At 35.1% G+C, this 23,726-nt stretch overlaps 1 protein-coding gene and 1 long non-coding RNA gene across 6 annotated transcripts in view; one reads left to right on the top strand and one right to left on the bottom strand.

Annotated features, from left to right (window-relative positions):
- The window catches only part of CTNNA2 (catenin alpha 2), a 1,361,081-nt gene that overhangs the window by 1,307,655 nt on the left and 29,700 nt on the right, over nt 1-23,726 (top strand). For 3 of the 5 annotated variants that reach the window (NM_001372104.1, XM_005212780.3, XM_059891303.1), the window contains 3 exons: nt 6,384-6,489; nt 10,622-10,756; nt 21,320-21,463. In NM_001372104.1, the coding sequence (NP_001359033.1) occupies nt 6,384-6,489; nt 10,622-10,756; nt 21,320-21,463 (385 nt within the window). The remainder of the gene's footprint in view (nt 1-6,383; nt 6,490-10,621; nt 10,757-21,319; nt 21,464-23,726) is intronic. The other 2 variants (XM_010810060.3, XM_010810059.3) reach the window with 1 other exon arrangement.
- LOC132346498 (uncharacterized) lies at nt 10,752-18,996 on the bottom strand. Its single transcript, XR_009496319.1, has 3 exons — nt 18,772-18,996; nt 11,468-12,682; nt 10,752-10,834 (listed from the first exon to the last, which is right to left on the bottom strand). It is a non-coding gene; the product is annotated as an uncharacterized lncRNA (long non-coding RNA).

Raw genomic sequence — 23,726 nt, 5'->3', positions numbered from 1 at the left:
ACCAGATGCCATGATCTTAGATTTCTGAATGTTGAGCTTTAAGCCAACTTTTTCACTCTCCTCTTTCACTTTCATCAAGAGGCTTTTTAGTTCCTCTTCCTTTTCTGCCATAAGGGTGGTGTCATCTGCATATCTGAGGTTATTGATATTTCTCCCAACAATCTTGATTCCAGCTTGTGCTTCTTCCCGCCCAGCATTTCTCATGATGTACTCTGCATAGAAGTTAAATAAGCAGGGTGACAATATACAGCCTTGATGTACTCCTTTTCCTATTTGGAACCAGTCTGTTGTTCCATGTCCAGTTTTAACTGTTGCTTCCTGATTAGCTATTGTATATCTTCTCTGGAGAAATGTATATTCAAGCGCTTTGCTCATTTTTTTTTTTTTTAATTCAGGTTGATTTTTAGTGTTGAGTTGTAGGAGTTTTTCTGTATTCTGGGTTTTAGCCCCTTGTCAGATATAGGATTTTAAAATATTTTCTCTTATTCTATGGGCTGCATTTTTACTCTGTTGATTGTGTCCTTTAATTCACAGATTTTAAATGTTGATAGAGTCAAATTTTTCATTTAATATTGCTGCTGTTGTCTGTGTTCTTGTTGTAATAGTCAAGAAATCATTGCCAAATCCAATGTCATGAAGTTTTTCTCTTAAGTTTTCTTGTATGATGTGTATAAATTAGCTCTTACAATCCACTTCCAGTTAATTTTTTATATGCTATGAGTTAAGGGTCTTGCTTCATTCTTTTGCATGTGAATATCAATTTTCTGAAATATATGTATATATATATAGATATTGCAAAATATATATTATATATATATATTGCAAAATGATTACCACCATAGTATAAGCTAACACTTTCAACAGGAAGAACTTCTTAAAGAAGTTTCAAAAAGTGCAAACTCTAGTAGAAATGATTGATACATTTGACCACAATAAAATTAAAATTTATACTTTAAAAATGCTTTACAAAGGTAAACATACAGGCTAAGTCTGGAAGAAGTAATTTGCAACATGATTAACAAAAGATCAAAATTCAAAATATCTAAAAAACAGAGACAAGTAATTTAGGTTAAAAAAAATGGAAAAATATGTAAAAAACTTGAATAAAAACTCAGAAAAAAGAGCATATAAATGATTAATTGTAATGATGAATAAATGATAAAAAAAGTGACTCAGGTTCCTCTATCATCATGGAAAAGAAAATTACATTTTTTCATATACATCATATTGACAGAAAAATAAGAAAATAAATATAATCTTAAATTATGAAGTTTACCTGTAGAAAAATGCATTAAAGAAATGTATGCCTTAAATATTATAAACTTTATAACCATATTCCAGCTGCAGAAGCCCCCTAGAACCTCCTTCAGATCACAGTAGCCTTACTCTCAACTTGGAACAGGGCTCAGTGTTATGTGGCAGCTTGGGTGGGAGGGGAGTTTGGGAAAGAAAGGATACATGTATCCTTTCTACTAAGTTGGCCTTTGGCAGCAGCTTTCTAATTTTCTAGGGGGAAAAAAAGAAGCCATAGAAGGAGTACTATCATGGCAGGTTTCAAGCTACCAATGTGTCTACTGACAGTTTTATAGTCAGCTCTTGTGAGCATGTACAAACCCATTCTAACATTCAAGTGCCATTTTCTTCACTTAATTTTTTTCTTGTTAACAAACTAGGTTTATTTTCTATATCACTTTTCCCTTCTTTTTTTTTTTTTTTTTTGGAACCAGTTTTATTTTCTGTGTTCTATTGTTTTGTTTTGTTTTTTTTTAACTTTTATTTTGTATTGGGTATTCCCTGGTGGCTCAGATGGTAGAGAATTTGCCTGCAATGCGGGAGAGCTGGGTTAAATCCCTGGGTTGGGAAGATCCCCTGGAGAAGGGAATGGCTGCTCACTCCACTATTCTGGCCTAGAGAATTCCATGGACAGAGGAGGATGGTGGGCTACAGTCCATGGGGTTGCAAAGAGTCGCATAGGGACTGACAGACTTTCACTCACTATGCTGCTACTAAGTCGCTTCAGTCGTGTCCGACTCTGTGCGACCCCATAGACGGCAGCCCACCAGGCTCCCCTGTCCCTGGGATTCTCCAGGCAAGAACACTGGAATGGGTTGCCATTTCCTTGTCCAATGCATGAAAGTGAAAAGTGAAAGGGAAGTCGCTCAGTCGTGTCTGACTCTTAGCGACCCCATGGACTGCAGCCCACCGGGCTCCTCTGCCCATGGGATTTTCCAGGCAAGAGTACTGCAATGGGGTGCCATTGCCTTCACTCACTATAGTCGATTAATAAACAATGTTGTGATAGATTGAGGTGAACAGCAAAAAGACTCAGCCATACATATACATGTATTCATAACATTGAGCAGTGTTCCATATCCAAATTTTGCTATCCAGTAGGTCCTTGTCGCTTATCTATTTTAAATACAGCAATGTGTACATGTCCATCCCATGTTCTATTGTTTTCTAACTCATAAATCTCTTCTTGTAATATTTTTTAATTTTTTTTAAATTGAAGTATAATTGATCAACGATGTTGTGCCAGTCTCTGCTGTACAGCAAAGGGACCCAGTTATACACATATGGACATTTTAAAAAATATTATTTTCCACTATGTTTTATCATATGATATTGAATATAGTGGGCTTCCCAGGTGGCTCAGTGGTAAAGAATCTCCTGCCAATGCCAGAAGATGCAAGAGATGCAGGTTCCCTCCCTGGGTCAGGAAGATCCCTTGGAGAAGGAAAGAGTAACACACTCCAGTATTCTTGCCTGGAAAATGCCATGGACAGAGGACTCTGATGCGCTACAGTCCATAGGATCACAAAGACTCAGACACAACTGAGAAGCTGAGCACAACATTGATTATAGTGCCCCGTGCTATATAGTAAGAGCTTGTTGGTGTTTCTTCCTCCTGCATATAATGGTTTGCATCTGCTAGTCCTACCTTCCCAGTCCTTCCCTCCTCCACCCCTCCTTCATGGCAACCAACAAAATTTTGATTAGGGACACAGAGGTTCAGTCCTTTTTTTTCTCTTCTTATCATCTTGGGCAGGTCACTTAGCCTCCTCTTTGGATTTCAGCTTTCTCAGCTAGAAAATGAGGAAATATTTGATGATCTCAAAATTTCTACATTGCTCTCTAGTTTCATGAAATATATCCCTATCATCCACTTGTGACTCCAAGAATTTAATTGAGTCTACATTGTGAATTCTAGTGTCAAACTTTTTAAATAACAATATAATAGTAAATCTGTAGTCTCTTTTTAATTACAAGAAGACATGCTTCTAATGATGCTTTAGCTGAAATTTAGGAAGCCTGAGCCTCAGACAGATTCAAGCCTCTATAAATGTCAGAATCAATCCACTGTTGAAAGTTTTCATGAAAGGTTCATGAATAAGCATTTCTACAAATCCTTTGAAATTCTTGGAGTAAACAAACACCAAGATTTTTATTAATGAAATATCAAGTATAATGCAGCCCTTTGTGAATGGGTTAGTGAAAGTGAAAGTTGTTCAGTTGTGTCCGACTCTTTACAACCCCATGGACTATACAGTCTATGGAATTCTCCAGGCCAGAATACTGGAGTGGGTAGCCTTTCCCTTCTCCAGGGGATCTTCCCAACCCAGGGATCAAACCCAGGTCTCCCTCATTGCAGGAGGATTTTTTACCAGTTGAGCTGTAAGGGAAGCCCAAGAATACTGGAGTGGGTAGATTATCCCTTCTCCAGTAGGAATGGGTTAAGATGAAAGCAAAAAGTAACAACAATTTTTTATCAGACTAAGATTGTAAAAAAGGATTTTCTAAGGTTTGGAAGTTACAGAGAAATAAATAATAATGAGAATACTATTAAATATTGACAGATTCTGCATCTAGAATTTCCTTTAAAAATATAAACCAAAAACAAAAGTTTATTTAGAGATAATTTAAAAAATAATGTGAGAGAATGAGAGCCAAATTGTCACAGAATCTTTAATTCACTCATATTATATAAAATGCACATGTAAAATCTATGTATTTAAAAATCTATATAGCAAATGGATAGAATCAATGCCTTTTGTGGAAGAGTTAATGTTCAGTTCAGTTCATTTAGTCGACTCTTTGCAACCCCATGGACTGCAGGCTTCCCTGTTCATCACCAACTCCTGGAGCCTACTCAAACTCATGTCCATTGAGTCAGTGATGCCATCCAACCATCTCATCCTCTGTCGTCCCCTTCTTCTCCCACCTTCAATCTTTCCCAGCATCAGGGTCTTTTTCAATGAGTCAGTTCTTCCATCAGCTTCAGCATCTGTCCTTCCAAAGAATATTCAGGATTGATTTGTTTTAGTATGGACTGGTTGGATCTCCTTGCAGTCCAAGAGACTCTTAAGAGTCTTCTCCAACACCACAGTTCAAAAGTACCAATTCTTCGGTGCTCGGCTTTCTTTATAGTCCAACTCTCACATCCATACATGACTACTGGAAAAACCATAGCTTTGAGAACATGGCCCTTTGTTGGCAAAGGAATGTCTCTGCTTTTTAATATGCTGTCTAGGTTGGGCATGACTTTTCTTCCAAGGAGCAAGAGTCTTTTAATTTCATGGCTGCAGTCACCATCTGCACTGATTTTAGAGCCCCCCAAAATAAAGTCTCTCACTGTTTCCATTGTTTCCTCATCTATTTGCCATGAATTGATGGGACCAGATGCTATGATCTTAGTTTTCTGAATGTTGAGTTTTAAGCCAACTTTTTCACTCTCTTTCACTTTCTAGAGTTAATGTTGCCATAGCAAAATGAAGTATCTTAAGTTTTGAATTTCCCTGTGTACATGTTTAAGCATTGATGTGAACACAATATATCTTACTTTTAGCTACTAACACTAAAAATACCAGAAGCAAAATTAAGAGGGAAACAAAATGCCCTTCATTTACATTTATTTTCTAAAGTCATTTTAAGTCTTCCATTTTATAAAATGTTATTATGGAACAATGGCAATCATTGCCTACTCTCTATGCAATCTAAATAAATGACTTCTGAGTAGCTTTTCTCTGTATCTCACCACGTTTAACTATAGGATTATAATTTTGTAGTCCTAAAAAATGCATTGATTTTTACATGCATATGAGGAGACCAGTTGGAGTACGAAATCGCAACTCCAGTATTCTTGCCTGGAAAATGCCATGGGCAGAGGACCCTGGCAGGCTATAGTCCATGGAGTTGCAAAGAGTTGGGTATGACTGAGCAACCGAGCACAAGGAGACCAGTAACAATGCTAAAAATAGAAGAATAAATGTATTAAGTCTATCATGTTATTTACCGTTCAAGAAAGGAGAAGGTATATCATATGCAACATTTTGTTTAAAAATTTATAATGCAGCATAGTTTCCTTTCCCTTTCTAATAAATATTTGAAAGACATGTAATATTAAACAGTTCACCTAATTGAAAACCTTATGTGAAAATATTGGTTCAATGCATGATACTGGATGCTTGGGGCTAGTGCACTGGGACGACCCAGAGGGATGGTATGGGGAGGGAGGAGGGAGGAGGGTTCAGGATGGGGAACACATGTATACCTGTGGCGGATTCATTTTGATATTTGGCAAAACTAATACAATTATGTAAAGTTTAAAAATCAAATAAAATTTTAAAAAAAGAAAATATTGGGGCAATGGTTTTTGGCAATAGAAAGACATCTACTGTCACACAGTTTTCTATGAGTGTTCTTTCATAAGTCAGTCCCAGAAGCATATAAGCCAGCAAGAGAAAGAGCTCAGCAGATTTCTGAAATTTTGGCCAAATAGTCCCCAGTTATGGACAGGAGACAATGGTTTCTCAAAGAGCCAAAATGGACTTAAAAATATAATTAACATAATAATAATGCTGGGCATGGTGTGAAAGACAGTGAATGAGCATTTATTTTGGCTAGACTGATTTAAATTTAGAATTTATCACATGATTTGCATAAGCTTGGGTGAGTTAATCACTTTAGTCTATTTTTCTCTTCTCTAAAATGGGGATGATGATGCCTGCTTGTTAGGGTTGTTATGAAGATAAATGTGTACAACAGCATAGACACATGATAAGCATTTACATGTTAAATTCCCATTGCCCTTGTAGTGATCATCTTTTTTAATGGACCACTGTTCAAAAAATATAGAAACTCATGTAAAGAATAAAATGTGAGCATGCCCATCCAAATAGGGAAAAATATTTCCTGAAAATGAATGTAATAAAGTGGATTATTTAAATGGAAATTGAAGTGAATCAAGAAAACATTCAAATTTCCTCTAACATGGTCAGAGCCAAATCAAATACAAAAGCAGGGTCCTGGACAAACAATATGGTAGGTGTGTCTATTTCCTGCCATAAAGTGAATTTCTAATTATGTTGTGCCTGTTGTTTCAGAGGCAAAGGCCCGTTGAAAAATACATCTGATGTCATTAATGCCGCCAAGAAAATTGCCGAAGCAGGTTCTCGAATGGACAAATTAGCCCGCGCTGTGGCTGATCAGGTAATATAAGAGGGAAGAGCAAGCACATGCTGAGTGGGGTCATTAACTAGCTCTTGGGTTCTGTAATGGGTTTTATGCACTCTATTAAATGCCTCTGAAGAATGAATTGTAGAGAATTGCTACCATTTTACAAACTGACCTCTAACTCTGTTGAGATTGAGTTGATGCCAAAGGTGGGTTCTGTTTTCAAAGTTCCTTTAGAAAGAAGGGTATCCACTTTTTTTTTTAATTTTATTTTATTTTCATTTTTTAATTTAATTTAATTTTTTAAATTTACACTATTCAGAAATATAGGGTATCCACTTTTTAAGAGACATAACCTTTAAGGAATCATGGATTATCCTGGCTGTCTTCATTCAGAAACTCAATGACATTGCAGAAATGGGAAGCAAAAGAAACAACTTTATTTCTTGTTATAATTGATCTTGCTATAATAATGCTCTTTATAATTCATTATAATTTATGTCCTGGCATACATGTCCACATAATCAAAAACATTCAGATTTCAGCTTTATTTTTATCCAGACACAAAGTGCATCAGAAATTAACAAAATTCTCAGGGTATCTTTTATGCCTTTAGATTGAATTAAGTAAGATTCACATTAAAATAGTTCTCAATCTCAAGGTTGAATATTTGAGTTTATTTCTACTCTTTTCATTTTATTTTGCTGAACTGGAACTCTAAAATCCTGTTCTAAGTATGTCTTTTTTCAATAATGGGCCATTTCTTACAAGCGTACTTTAGGCAATAGACTCTTTCAAATAACTGATGCTTATCTCTTTAAACAATGGTGGCTTACAGTTTGAGCCAGTTTCAAAGGAAAATGTCTTAAAATATATATTAAGATTCTGAAATAGAAAATATATAAACTGTTATTTACATGGAAAAACATTATGAACATGAATTTACTACAAAACAGATCATCCTCTTTGGGAACACTGAAAGATTTAGGATTTTTTCCTCCTCTGTGGAGGAGGGCTTTTCTCGTAGCTCAATTGGTAGAGAATCTGCCTGCAACGCAAAAGACTGCCTGTGATGCAGGAAATGCGCGTTTGATCCCTGGGTCAGGAAGATCCCCTGGAGAAGGAAATGGCTACCAACTCCAACATTCATGCCTGGAAAATTCCATGGTGGACTACAGCCCATGGGATCACAAAGAGTTGAACATGACTTAATGACTAAACCACAACCACCTCCCCCATAAATGGCCGTGGTCTCCTGTGGTTTTTGAGTTACTTACTATATTTTATCTCCCTCATTTTCTAATATAAGACTGTTTCTCTAAATACTTGCCTTCAACATCCCATATTATAGAATACCTCAAGTCAATATCCAAATTTACTCATCTTCTGAAGTCTGAAAAGAAAAACTCATGATTAAACTATTGGGATTACTTTTAAAATAAGCCAACAGATTGTCTCATATTATATATATGATAGCAAATCTGGGGGAATGTTTTGCTTACTTTTGAATTTTTGAGAAACACTTAAGAGTAAAAATAATTTACTAAATATTACCAAAATTTGAAAATCTCCCGAAATTTATAGTGATTAAGGACCAAACCATTATTATATTGCTAATTTCAGGGCACTACTAATTGTCAAGCTTCCTACATTTTGGAGCAAAGGTTGAGTTCCATATGTCACCTAGAGGGTTCATGTAAAAGAGAGGAGAGAAAATGAGCTTATTTGAAAATAGCACTCATACATGCAAACATACAGAAATGCACCAGCCGGGAAAGAATGCTGCATTTTTTTCTGCAAATGTTGAGGCAATTTTATGCAAATATTGGGATAAGTGGAGTGACCACAGATTGGCAGTTGGTTCTGAGAGAGGATTGTGCTAGGATGGACCCCTAAGGAGTAAAAGTAGATGAAGTTTGGATGGTTTTTCCATTATATTCCGAATCTCAATGGCTAAAACTACTTCTCAGTATGTTTAGGCTCCTTGAGCTCAATATTTTTTATTGTGATTCTTGTTTTTGATTTTGTAATTTTGGATCTTTATTTCCAACAATTATGTATCCAGAAACGTAGCCCCCAAACAGCTTTGATATCTGGAAAGCAAATCACATGTGCACGCACACATACAAATCCCAGGATTTTAGATGTATCTTGAGATTGTGACAAAGTATTAAAATGATATTTAATGATGACTTAATGAAGAAAAGATAAACATAACCTCTTTGTAGCATTCTTCCTGTCATCAGTTGTGAAGCAGCCTGCAATTTTTGCTAATGTTTGGTCTGAATGGAACATTTCTTTTTCAAATAATGCATCCATTTCTACTATTCCAATGGTATAAGAGTTATTTTTCTTGGTCCATAATGCCTTTATTTGTGTTTTAGTACTTCAGTTTAAATAACAGAATAGAATGAGCATTTCCAAAATGTGCATTGGTTGGCTTTATTTTGCCAGAAAATATTTTTATGAAGATTTGAGATATGCACACAGTATAAACTTTTTACGGACTGTTGCATTTTTAATTACTGTTCCATTGAGATAGAACTTCCATTTTAATTTGCTGCAAGGTATTTGTATGAAAGGCCTTTAGGGAGATATCATTTTAAAGTTAATTCCTTTCAGTATATGGGTCTCTGGAGTAGGATAAATATTACAGTATGAAGAACTTGTAGGAAGCTAAAAACAGTCTCTGTGGGATTCTTTCTTGATAAATGCAGTTACTGAAAAAAAAAAAAAATACCACAATGGTAAGTGTTATGTAGAAAAAAGACCCCTTTGTAACTTATTAAATAAATGGCTATGTCAAATGACTGGCTTTATAGTATTAATGAAAGAATTCCTTTTCTTGAGCTTGAAGGAAGCTTAGCTGGAGTCTTTTTCGCATACTTTTGTTCTAAATAAGGTACTTTACTTTGGGCTGTGGGTGCTCGTTTCTTACAGTGTTTCATCAAGGATCTGGTGATTATATGTCCTTTTTAAGTGCCAGGTTGAGGGAGAACAATAGAATGTCCTGGAGAATTTTGAACTGAACTTTGGATAGCAATAGGAATATATTTCAATTGCTGGATAGCCGTTGGCATTGAAGCTTCAGAAATGCTTTAGGGAAGCACGTAAATGTCTCTGAAAGTGTTCAGCTCTGTTCAGTGTGTATTTGACGGACATCTACCGACTTAAGTTACAGAGAGAATTCAAAATCCTTGGTCACCCGATTTTTTTTTTAAGAATTCAATATCTCCGCTGCATCCTTAGAAGGGTCCTGTTGTTACACTGATGAGCTTATTTCAATGGGCTTCAAACTCATTTTACTCACATCTTTTTCTTGTACAATGGTCTTGATTCTTCTCACAGTCTCTGGTTTAAATTAACTTTATCATGTTGCTAAATTTTTTGATAAATATGATATTCCAGAAAGTGCAATAGAGTTTCTTTAGGGAATGATACATTTCTTATAAAGCCAAAAGAAACAAATGCATTTTCCTTTTTTTTTTAAATTTTATTTTTAAACTTTACAATATTGTATTAGTTTTGCCAAATATCGAAATGAATCCACCACAGGTATACATGTGTTCCCCATCCTGAACCCTCCTCCCTCCTCCCTCCCCATACCATCCCTCTGGGTCATCCCAGTGCACCAGCCCCAAGCATACAGTATCGTGCATCGAACCTGGACTGGCAACTCATTTCATACATGATATTATACATGTTTCAACAAATCAAATTGAAACTCTCTTCTACTATGGCAGAGAGACTGCCACACAGAATGATTTCCTTCTAGCATCTGTTGCTTTGCTGTCTGTGTTAAAATAACTTTGCATATAGTGAACATGGAATGGGCCATTAAGAGAAATCCTATAGAATATTGTTTTCTTTGCAGTTTAGAAGATAATTGATAAAATACTTATACATTCATCCCAATAAGACTTTCTGGGAGATCATTAAAATTCTTTGTGTAGAATTTTAACAAAGTGGAACTAACCATTCTCACCTATCACTGTGGCCTTCTAAATTCCCTAAAGCATTTCTGAAGCTTCAATGCACTATCAAGTTGAATGGATATAATTAAGGTATATGACAGTGAAAACTTTTCTTCCCACGGTTTCTATATAACAAGTATTAGAAACTGAAAGATTCTTACTAATTGAGATAATTTTTTTTTAATGTTTTATAGTGTCCTGATTCAGCGTGTAAGCAGGATTTATTAGCCTACCTTCAACGAATTGCCTTGTATTGCCATCAGCTTAACATCTGCAGCAAGGTGAAAGCCGAAGTACAGAATCTGGGAGGAGAGCTCATTGTGTCAGGGGTAAGCTGGGACCTGGGCTTCGCAATTCGAGTTTCCACTGTTGTTCTTCCAAAGCAAGCATTCTTGGCAACAGTACTGCTAAAAACACCAAACTACAGTGATTAATAGGTAGTTTTTTTTTTCTTTTTAAATGTTATCACCATTATTCCAGACTTTACAAAAACTCACAATGAACAATTTGATTTTCCAATTACCCTGTGTTTATACTAGCCCTATAAAATCTCCATTCTTCACAAGAAAACTAATTTCATAGTCTGGAAAGTCACTGCCAAGTTGTGACTATTATAATTATTTGGGGCTTTTGTATATTTACTCATTGTAAGTCTACTTCCCTCTGTTAGTCCTAGTAATTTTCATTCTCTGTTCAGGAGCCAGCCTCTCTATGTGTGGATTGTGTTCACATGTTAGAGATGGTGAAAACAATAGGAATTCATTCATCAGGTTCCAATGCATACTAGGTTATCAATAACCTTTAAAAGCCAGAAAGCATTTGGATTTAATACAGGTTGATTTGCTGTTGCCAAAAACTAACATGGTTGTCAGACACTAACAATTATAGATCTTTTATTCAATCACTTCAGTGTTTCCCTTCTCATGAAAATATAAGTATCTGGTCCATTTTCATCAAATGCAAAGAAGCAAAAAGCTCAATGAATAGAAGTATCATGATTTCTTGGCAAGATTTCCAAATGTATGTGTTGAGGTTCTTACCTTGGCTTCTTCTCCTCCCTCAGTCCCTTTCTTTTAACACAAGATGCCATCTATTGTAAACTATTTGCAAATTCCAAAGTGTGGCTCTGCCACCTTTAGTTCTTTTCCCAGTCAGACATGATGCTGCCATTTTCAGTGTGGCATTATCAGAAACAGAATGTTATCCATATGGTGAATGCCTTGTGAACATCAGACTGGTCATGAAGCTCAATTCTTCCTCAAGACATTTCCAGAAATTCACCATTTGATTAAAAATATGTGTAAAAATCATCCTTGAACCCAAAGGTTTCAGTTCCTGTATTGTTTGGCATTTAGAAAACTTAGCTGGGAAAAGAGCTTATCTGGCTTGCATGGAGATTCCATTTAGAAAGTCTGTTCCATGCAGTCTCATCTAGTGCCCAGTAAACTGCGATTTTGTGCCTCTTAGCAAAGCATAGTCACCCCTCCTTTTCCAAAATGATCCCACTTCAACATTCTTCAACAACCAAGAGCAATCTGTCTTGCAATGTGTCCTTCCTGCCAATTGGTTATTACCAAGATTCTCTCTGCCAAGAAGTGATCGAAACATTGCATTTCCCTTGCTTCCTTTCTTATCTTCAGCCTCAATGGTATAGTTTCCCATACCATTCAGCTTTCATGTCCATCTGTATCAAGCACCTGTGGGACTGAGTGCATTTTGTTTCGCTTGCCTTGTGTGCTTTCATTTGTTACTTTCGAAATCTTATTATTTACATGGATGCGCAGAGCATCTTTGTGGATCTCAGACTCCGCAACCTCATCTAAGCAAGTTTTATGGGCAGAGTTGCTCTCCGTCGTCCTCTCAGTGCCCATTGTTCATCACTGCCTCCAGAGCTTCATTTCCATTGTATTTTCCTCATTTAGTTGTAGTCCAAACCATCACTGGCTTTTATCACTTGCACTGTTGGTATTGGCAGAAGTGTTTGAGAACACTTATCACAAAGCCTGTTTCCTTCTTTGAGTCTTATTGGCAATGTTCGTAAATCCTTGCATGGGAGAAGGCTTCTTTCAGAGGAATGTTATACCACTTTATAATAATTGAGTCAAATGCATTATAAAGATTTGCTTATATTGCTCAGTTATGGGCCTGCTCTTGGTTTCTTCATGATTTTTTTCCAAGCTTGATTGCTATTTGGTGCCACACCTGCATCTGTAGTCTGCTGTCTTTGCCACTCTGCCTCCATCTTCTTCTTCATCCTTCATTGATGGCCAATAGAGAAAAAAAAAAAAACAGCAATATGTTTATTTTTCACAGTAGCACACATGACTGTCTTCAAAATTCTGAAAGAGTCAAGAATGTGAGACCCCATACACACAAACTTTCAATGATTTTGCCAAGAAAGTTCATCCATGCTTTGGGCCCCGTTTATTTTGTTGTCTGGCATGACGAAGTTGCCACATTTTTACGAAGTTGCTATATTAAATACAGTATGCATATATATATATATATTAAATATAGTATTGCATATAATATGCAATTAAAAAGAGAAATACTTAAATTGTCCTTGTTTTTTTCCTATGTCTTTGTGTACATGGTATTCAAAACTGTGCCTTCTCTGAAAACCCCTAGAACAGTATTTTCATTAGGAATCAAAGTTTCTACTGAAGCAGAAGAGATATGGATAATTTTTTTTCCTTTTTGCCAAGAAAAATTATTTGGATTTAAAAACTGAATGCCATATTTTTATAGTCTTATGCTGGCATGATGAACTTAAACTAAAAATATGCTCATGTGCATAATTGTATACCATGTCAGCATGTGTATGTTTTATGTGAGTCTATGTGTACAAAGTGGGAAAGGCTTCTTCTCTGGTGTCTGCCTTTGACTTGAGAGGTGGCTCAGGAAATCTCAATAGGACATGGTGACAGTGGGTGCAAAGCTTTTCATGAGTCATAATGGGAACTAGAGAAATAGACGAAACCAGGTGTATGCCTATGGATGCTCATTCATGCAACTGCTATCTAAGAAGCAGCATTAGTTTTCTGGCTGGCAATCAAATTTTTTTTTAAGTCATTGGCTTTAACATTTCTCAACAGTGGAAAGGTGCCATTCTTATTAAATCTCACAGTAGAAGATGCATATTTGTGAGCCAGTTCAGCTCAATGTGGTTGCTAAGCAGGTGATGGGAAAGGGAATTAAAACAAACCAACAAACAAACAAAAAAAACCCTCAAAGAGTGATAGAAATGTTAGAGGAAAAGCAGAGAAAATGAAAGCCCAGACAATTAAACAGCCTGATAGTTTAAATACTGGCTTTATTTGCTTGTTTAGTTTAATGTTTGGTAGTTTAATCTTAAGCTGGTTTACATGCTTTCTGGAAAAAGACTGTTGTAAGAAGAAAAGATAAAGAGGAAAGGGGAGAGGAGGAAGGAAGAAGCATAAAAGAAGGAAAAAGAGAAAACAAAGGAAAAATAAATTTAACCATAGCATAACATAAATAAGTTCAATACAAGTAATATCCATTAAAGGTGACAGCATTTTATTCATCAGGGGAGACAAGTTGAACCACACTTTTTCAGCATGTAAATATGTTTTGAATACAAATCAGTTCCAATGCCATGCTATGGAAATTACCTGTATATTTGATTGTCATATTTTTAATTAATTTTTCTGCATTCAGTTTCAGAGAATTTAATACATTCTTTTAAATTTAAAAATGGAGATATACACATGCAACTGGAGAAACAAAAACCATTTTATAAGCCTTGATAATCTTTAGCTACCCAAAGATTTATACTTTGTACATTATTAAGAATGAGATTCAAAACACAAATGTAGGGATTTCGAATTTAGAATGCTGAATATCAAGCATTCTGATAAAACCAAAAAATTCTATCTAAAATGTTAAGTTTAAATACAACAGGAGCCCCATTATAACAATAAAGCCAGAACACAAGAGCGATAACTCTGCTCTTGACAAGAATTTGATGTTCAGGTTCAGAGATGGAGGGCCACTGATATAACTTAGAGCTGACTCTACATGAGAAGTTACAAAGTTAATAGATTTTATTGCAAATAAATGCCTTTTTTCATGCAAACAAAATATAGGAACAGAGTTTAGAGGTGACAAATGTTAGTTCCCTTAGCCCTCAGGCTGATTAAGTGAAGCCATGACCTATTCCTGAAGCACTGAGTAATTTGCCCTAAGTGAACTTTTGTTCTTTTGTCTTTTAAATATCTCCTTTCCAAATTTGAATTCCTCTCAATTGGGTTATGGAGAAAAGTTTGACAAGGTGAGCAAGCATAATTTGCAACACTGGTAGGATCTGGATTGGTAAAAAGAAAATTGGAGAATAAGGGGTCAATTATGTTTCATATCATTCAAACATTGGGCTCAGTTAAAACTAACATGAATATTCATGGTAATAGCTAAAAAACACTCATAAAAATACTAGAAACTAGTCATATTCAAGTCAATTTGAATAAAATACATATATGCTATATGCACATGCTTACATATATACACACAACAAATAAAGCTGATTTGCTTCCTTGTCCCCTTAATAAGCAATAATTAAGAAATGAACAAATGATTGACAACTGTGACTAATATCTAATTCAATGTAATACAATTTGGGGGAACATATAGTGTTTCTTTGTACAATGTTATATATATATTTGTACAATACCATATATATATACATATACATACCTATATATACTTGTGTGTGTGTGTATATATATACACACACATATATATATAATGGTGGTTGTTTGAGATGAAAATTGCATTATACTTGAAAATTTTTTTATTCCCTCTATAAAAAAGTATCAGTATTTTGTAATGGGATGAAACAATCACTGAAACAAGCATTGTATTGATACCTTGTTGTGTAGACTCATACTTTAAGCACAATTTTGGGGAAAAAGAGTCTTTTTTTATGTATCTTCTGATTCTGTCTATTGTCAATTCTTGATTATCTCCACTGATCAAAGTGTAGTAGTAATGGGAAAAAAATCTAAATTGCTAGCTATTTCAGTTTGAGTTTGGAATGCACTTCTATGCTTCATTTAAACAAAAGGGTATGTGTTCAGGCAACTCACAGCAGTTTCAAAGAATTTTATCCAGACCTTCCAGAGGGTAAGTTATTAAGTATTTGGCTTAAAGAACTTTTTCTAATCTTGGGAAAGTAGGAAAATCCAGATCCAAGGAAAGTAAGATTAAAGCTAAAGTCAGATTATCAATCTCAACGGAGGGATAATGAAGAAACTCTGTAATAGTAAGAAAATTAAATCAGTATTCATCATTATGAATTCAGAATGGTAATAGTTCTTTGCACTTAATCTTCTAGTATGATGGGTTGTTGCATAACTCAATCTTTCTCCCAACAGCCTACGCCTTAATGTGTTATGATGGTACAACTATAACCATAGAAATTCTGATTCCCACTTTAAATCTTCCTTAGTTACATTCATGTCATTGTCCATGGTCATTGACTTTTGCACAACCCAAATTATGCAAACCTTAAGATAAAAATAACCCTTAAGTTTTTTTCAGTGCAAATTCATTCTCAGTGTTGTAAAAGTGACATTTAACAAACTCCAGGCATTATTTTTGGAAGAAATTTGAAATAAGTTTTATAAGAAAGTAAAAAATCTCCTTGGGTTTCAGGCATCATAGAAAGCTTTGTGTCTGTAGCACCACAGTATATCACCCTGACTTCAAATAATAATCTTACACAAAGGAGGAGGGTATGTTGCTTCACTGTAAGAAGTAACTCTTCAGATATATACTCAACGATACTAATCTAAAGTTACCAGTGTGGTTAATTCTATTCATCGAAAAAAAAAAACAGTTATTCACTCATGAAATTAAACCAGTTTGTTATCTTACTAAATTGTTTTATACATAGAAAAAGACTTTGCTAATGTAAATCCTAAACTAAGAAAACAGACTCGATTGTGGCAAAGCTGGGATGTGAACCAAGCAAATAACTCTTTGACCTCAAATGGAGACATGGATTGACCAAACTAGGGTCTACTCAGTGGATTCACTTGATTACATCACCTGAACTTGTGAGCTGAGCAGTTTACATTTTAGTTTAAGGGCATTATTGCTCATAAGAGCAAAAAGTGTTAGTGACTTTATGAACAGAAGAGTGTCTCTGAGTCAGAAATATCAATGCCATTACCTGTCACTGAATCAATGGACTTTCATTCCTTTGGGTTTTAGAATTTTTTCAAGTTTCAAAAACCACAAATAAAAATAAGGCAGGCAAATTTTTCATGCAATTATCTGTTAGTAATTAATGTCTTTGATTTTAATATTCTAAGGGTTTTTTTGGCATCAAATGAATAGTAATATTTTACAGAAACTTGGAAGTGAGATACATAGAAGGCACCTAAATGAGGGATAATGATTGCACAAATCTTTTGATATCTGTGAAACACAGGAAAACGTAGCTAAAGATATCCTGATTTATACAATTTTCCCGTGAGATATGTTCAGAGATCTTGTCTACATGTAATAATTGTCTGAGTTCCTTCTAAGATGTTCTTTGTTTATCAGTACGTTTTAAGAATTAATGTCTGTAGTAGTATTTTAGGAGCTAGCACCTTCTCCCCCATTTTAAACTAGTTTTGGATATATGAGGGCAACCCAGATCTACCTGTTCCCTTCAGTTGAACCAAATAATTATGAGAAGCTGAAGTGTTGATTGAATATCTTTATTTAGATACAGTATCTATAATTCAGTTCCTCATTTTTGGTTTTCCTGTATACCCTCCGATTTGTCAGCTCTAGTCAAGAAATATGTTATTTTGAATGGATTACCCAAATCTATTGTGTTTTTATTCTTGTTTCTACTTGGACATGCCTTAAGGGAGTTAAAATATGAACAAGTTGATATAAAATATATAATTAAATTTAAAAAGAGAATATGAATATTAAAACCATATACTTAATGTTATCTGGGAATTTCATTATTGATTTTGTATGACCTCAGATGACTCAAAATAAAGGAAATAAAGAGATGCCGATAGCAAAACTGGGACAGGAGCAGTATTTTTCCTAGGAAAAAAACAATGGTTCCATAAGCTGTTCCTAACTTCTAATGACAAACTAACCATCAGAGTTCAGAGTTGTATTTATTGCTTGTTCTTATAAGGATATTTTAATTCATTGAATTTTATGTTCCTATTGCATTTCAACTCCCACATAAAAGGAACAGTGCTAAATATTGGTTGGGTGGGAGCATTCAAGGTTCTTTACCTCTAATAGCAAATAATTTTTGTAAAAGGGTAAATTTTTCTGTCCATTGTGCTTTTATTAGGTTGTATAGTCTCTTGTTTTCATTTTACCTCACAGTTTCTCATCTTACTGTTTAGCATTTTCAGCTGGAATAGCGGACCGTCTGTTGAGCTCCCTCTGTGTATTCACTGGTTTTCTTGGTTTACTGGAAATAAAACTGTGCTTAACTTACTATTGTCTACATTCTGTCCATACAGACTATGTCAAATGCTTTCCCCAGTTTAAATGATTAATAAAATCTGCCTTTGATCACAGCCCTTTAGAGGAGAAATATGTCATGTTATGGCCCATGTATCTTACAAATGGGAAAGACTTCTGGTTGGGCAATATGGAGGATTTTTAGTTCAGATTTGTTTTACTGCTTCAAAATACATTGTCTTACTGTATCTTGAACAGTCATTTTCCTTCTGGGCAATACATATGTATTTCAAATATTTCATCCTAATTCTATTTTCTTGAAGGCAAGATTAATTTAGACTTTAAACTTTTCTTTCATCATCAGTACTATATCTTATTTTATTGCTTTTCTCTGAATACCTTCATCTATACAGATGTCTTGTTGATAATGAACTTGATTGGAAGTCTGGCTAGATGTTCTGTCAAATCTCTATAGTCTGCCTTCTTTTCTCTGTTTCCTTTTGCAACTTTATTTTGCAACTGAAAGAGAATATCCTGGAGAAGTTCCAGTCTGCATCATTTTCTAAGGACATGTACGCTTTTAAGTCCAGGGTTCTGTATGTAAGATACTATCTTAAGACAAATTCAAACATCATTTCTTTATTTGGAAACTTCTAATTCAAATATTTTGCTATCAAAATTAATTGTATTCTCTCTTGTCGGGATATTTAAGATTTTGGTCACATTGCATGCCAACTGCCTGATCATGTCTTCCATGATAAATTACTTGGTAAATAGATCTGCCAATTATTCTTTTGGAGTATACAAATTATTCCACCTGGCTTTTCTTCATCCTTTGCACTAACTTAAAACTTTTTTTTTTCATAACAAGCAAATAAATATTTGAAACCAATCTTACATTTCTCTGATCCGAAGAAAATTATAATCATGACTTCAATAATGAAGTCTCTTGACTGAAATCTTGCAAACACTTCATGTCTTGTCTTGAAGGGCTAACTCATCCATTTCTGTAATGTCATAGGAAGTATGCATCAAATCCATAATTGCAGTGAGACTTAGTTTTCATGAACAGTATCAAGAGGCTAGATCCCAAGAAGACCTAGAAATTTTCTGATCCAGGCACTGCATTCTGTGTCAAAGAAAATTTTGTTATTTTAACTAATATCATAACTAAATACATTATTGCAATCAATCATACTAAATCACAGAAAAAGTCAGCACAGTTTACCACTCTGCATCCATTTGATGCAGCCTAGTTTTGCATTGGGTTCCTGAAGTTATGTTCTACTTACAAATAAATGATATAATTAATTAGAAATGCAAAAAAAAAATATAATCTAAGGCCAGTTTGTTTTAGTTCAATATTTAAAAAGTGTTTAACTCCAATTTTATTCTAATACCTTAATATTGGCAAAAGTGTCCCTCTTTGTTGAGCAGTAAAAATTTTAAAGTGTTTATTGGGAGAATAGACAGATGCATCATTAATCTTAAAATAGTGACCTTTATATATTGTACAAAAGATGAGATGACAGAAATGAGTTTCTGGTATATAATTATCACTTTTGAAACTGTTTGATTATAAAATTGGTAAAAGAATAACACTTTACCTACAATGGGGAAATCAGGAGATGGCTAATTTCTAAAACCAAATGGGACTGTTACAAAGCATCAAAAAGGAAAGATAAGCCAACAAGTTAATGATTCAATACACAAAAATTGCAAGAAAATAGCTTTATAGGTTCATTGTGAAATTTAACACAATAAAAGCTATTAAAGGTGAATTTGAATTTAGACTTAGATTTATTGAAGATGAGAATAGAATATTCAGCAAGGAAAACATGTGCAGAGTATTATCACTTCTTCTAAAAAATACTAAAAAATGCAAATATAGGAAAAATTTCATTCTTTCTTCTCATATGTCAGTTATTTTTTCTTTTTGTCTTTAGTTCCCTAGAGACAACCTTTAAATGCCTTTAACATTTATTTTAAAGTAAAAGATGGGAGTAATGTTGCCAAAGTCATAATCAGTTTGTATTTAGGAGCTCCTGTGTTTCAAAATGCTCCCTAATCTACTAATTTTAGTTTAAAACTGTGGTCTAAACACTTAGATATTTGGTAAGGTAAGAATGACAGGATTGGAAATAGAACTGTATTGGCTTAAAACACCAGAAAAAAAAATCCAAATTAGGAGTTTTGTTTATCTGCATGCAAAAATAGTCTCTGGCCTTTAACCATTCATGATGTGAATTACAAACTATTATTTTGAAACTTTACTAGAATATTCTTTGTGGAAATAGATTCACTTTTCATATATTCCACTGGTCAGATTAAAGATCTGGCTTCCATGTGGATGTTTCAGGACTGCTTGCTCCTCCTTTTGTTTTGTCATAATACTCACTTGAGACTGTGAGTAGTTCAATTTTCAAAGCTCTAAATCTACATTAGAAAAGAAAAAAAAAGCTTAGATCACATTATTTTCCCATTTTGCCTGACTATATATATATATTCAGACTTTAAACAAAGCTGTAACTCTGTGACTATAGCAGAATTGCATGTAACAAAAATGTTTGGTCACTGAGCATTAGTGGGTCATCTGAACTTGACCTCTGAAAGTACCTGCATAGGTGCTTGTGATTGTAGCAGTATTGCCATTTGATTTCTCTCCAGGTTTGAAGAGAGAGCTAACTCTCCCTTTTAGGAGTATGTTATATTCAGTGCACGTAGAAAAACTTTGTCAAGATTGTCAGTAGTATTTTATGTCAGAGATAACATTTTAAGAGGTAGAAATTCCAAGAGTCAAACTCGACATTGGTTATTGGCTTATCTTTTCAATGGTGCCCATCACAAAACTCACCCTTGAGTGCAAAAAGGAGAAATTTTTTAAAAATGCCATTCTAGCAACAATGAGTGCATTAATTCCTCAGTGAACCCAATGGAAGAGGTAAGTACCCCCTTAGCACCAGGTACTGGCTGAGTGTGCTGAGACCCAGAGCTTTCTGAAGGTCACGCAGCAGGGCAATGGAACTTCTAACAAAGACATCTGACAATCCCCACTTGCTGTTCCAGTCGTTAAGAGTTTCAGCCCTTGCTTTCTTTCTTGGTGATCTTCAATGCTTTAAATAGGGGATTCGTTCCCTTTGAACCCCACTACAGTTTTCCCCTACAGTGCCTGACGATGCGGGATGCTCCTTCATCCTCCTTCTCCCAAATGATTAATTTATCTGTTCAAAAGAACCAATGAGGAATCCAAAGGGCCGGGCTGCTTAATACCACGGAGGCCCACCCATATCTCTTTCAGTACTTAATTCATTCACAGGCCTTTTTCTCCCAAATACTCACTCCCTCTTCCACCTCCCTAATCCCTTCCCAATAGGGTACGTTTTTTTTTTCTTTTTTTCTCTTGCTCTCTCTCTCACTCTTTCTTTTCTGTATCTCTCGGAAATCAGACAGGAATTCAGAGCACTTTCACTACCTTTTATGAGGTAGATTGTGATGTCATAGATGGGGGCAGGGCTAGTCAACTTTCTACCCACCTCCCAACCTGTGCTGAGGGAGCTCCGATCGGGAGTGGAAGCAGTGATTCTTCTATGGTGAGTAACTTCACTTTCTAATCTAAACTATCTCATTGTAAACATTAATTTTGAAAGCAGGGGGATGGCGTTTTGATGAAGTCAAATGTGACCAATCAAGCCCTCTTTACTTACTGTTTTAACCAACTTGGGGCAAAAGATCTACTTATTTATTCTTTATTTAAGTCAAGAATTCTACAATACAGATATACTCTCCAATGATGATCTAAACTTGAGAAGCTGAAAATGGTATTTTCATTCCTTTATTTCTCAGTCTTTCTTCCCTTTGGGAAGGAGAGTCATTGCATACATGGAATGAACCCATTCTGTAGTCATTTAGTAAGCTTTCTCTAAAGTAAGGCTAATCAGAAGACTGTATTCTTCTTCATTTGAAAGATTTCAGGATGAGAGAATACCCTTTATTGATGTTTGGCCAGAGAATCAGTCTGCTCTTCTAAAAATTGTAGAGTAAATTGGTAAAGAAACTGATACACAAGAATTGTCAAAAACTTGGTTCTGATATAAACAAATGAAAACTTTGCAATGCAAAAGCTAAAATACTTAATAAGAAAAAAAGTCACCACCCTTGCAAGATTAAGGGTGCAACCATTTCAATGTGTTTCAACCAAATTTGCTACCTTTTTGTTATATATCATAACACTGATGCTGTTGTAAAAAGCTGCTGTTCTTTGTTATATTCAGATTTCCATTGTTGCTGTTTAATTCTTTTATATGCCTAAGTATTTAGAAAGAAAAGATCAACTGCAGTGAGCATGTTTCTACATTTTCCTTGTTCTTGCCTGGGTACCTATTAAAACTATCAAGATATCAACTTTTATATATGAGAGGCAAAGGAAGTTCATGGAGATGGTTATATCTTTAAGGGGTGTTGGGGTGGATGTTTTCTTAAAAGTTTTGACCATCAGAATCTGAGGCCCTGTTACTCTTCATGGGGTGGGATAAAACACATCTCAGTTTGAATCATAGGTATTATGAAAGGAGTTAAGTGCTTATCATTCATTATTTTCAAATCCCTAGTTAACCAGCTATTTATGAATATTGGTATTGGAGAATATGGGCAGTTTAAAAGGAGACGTCCATTCTCATCCACAGCTCTTCTGTTATGTGTAGACCCTCCAGCCCTCTCCCACAGGGGTCCTTCCCCACAAGATACTGTCCTTTTCATGACCTGGGGTAAAGTGGTATGGTCACTGCTGAAGCTATTTTCCCAGCTAAGATTTCTAACCTAAAGAAGCAACTACAATGGTGAAGCTTTTAGGCACAAAAAGTAGAACTGGAGTCATAACTGGCCCAGAGGAAAATGTAGGTGATAATCACCTGTAGTCCACTTAAAACTGCAATGTGGGCAACAGGTGATGAAACCTCCTGTGTTGGGTGATCCTTCTCAAGTCTCTGGTCTTCTTTTCATTAAAAGCGTTAGATCCTGGAACCCCAGGTAGGAGTAAACCTCTAGTGCCAAAAAAAGTCTGATGTCTAATCATATAATAGCTCAAGTTTTTCATGTCTTTTATCAATCCCTCATACAGCTGCCAGGTAAGAAATGCTCATATTTTACAAACCCTTGGAATACAATCATCTTTAAACTTCGTGAGTTAAGAATGGTTGTGTTGTACACTCGTGTAAATTCAGAGAATCTATCATGGAATGCAGTGTGCATGCACTTGTATACTCTCATGTGCATGTTTCATTGAAAGTGGTGTTCAGTGTTTTTATATCCATTTTGTATGTATTTGAATTATAATTTAAAATACATACAAATATTGTGCTCTAAACAAAAGAGTCACATGTAACAAAAGTTACATTAATCTGATGTCTGAACACTAGTGCACTACTCCTATTTCTGTCGGTGACTAATTAGGTGACTCAAAGTAAATGCCTTTGATGTTTTGGGCCTCCTGCAATGCAGGAGACCCAGGTTCGATCCCTGGGTCAGGAAGATCCCCTGGAAAAGGAAATGGTACCCCACTCCAGTATTCTTGCCTGGAGAATTCCATGGACAGAGGAGCCCGGCAGGCTACTATATAGTCCATGGGATCACAAAGAGTTGGACACGACTTAGTGACTAACACAGACACATACTTGGGCCTCAGTTTTCTCATCTAAAATGATGAGAGATGACTTAAAGGATATATTCTAAAGTAATACTGCTCTAAAGCTACATTGTTTTATATGTTTTCAAAGAAATGGTTTATGGGGAAAAGACTGTATAGTTGATGAGGTCTAATTTTTGTAGTTGACATAGAGTTATTCAAACCTGAAGAAA

This window comes from Bos taurus, chromosome 11, assembly GCF_002263795.3.
Source record: "Bos taurus isolate L1 Dominette 01449 registration number 42190680 breed Hereford chromosome 11, ARS-UCD2.0, whole genome shotgun sequence".
Classification (NCBI taxonomy): domain Eukaryota; kingdom Metazoa; phylum Chordata; class Mammalia; order Artiodactyla; family Bovidae; genus Bos; species Bos taurus.
Note: the sequence above shows the minus strand (reverse complement) of the source record. Positions and strands in the feature narration are given on the sequence as shown.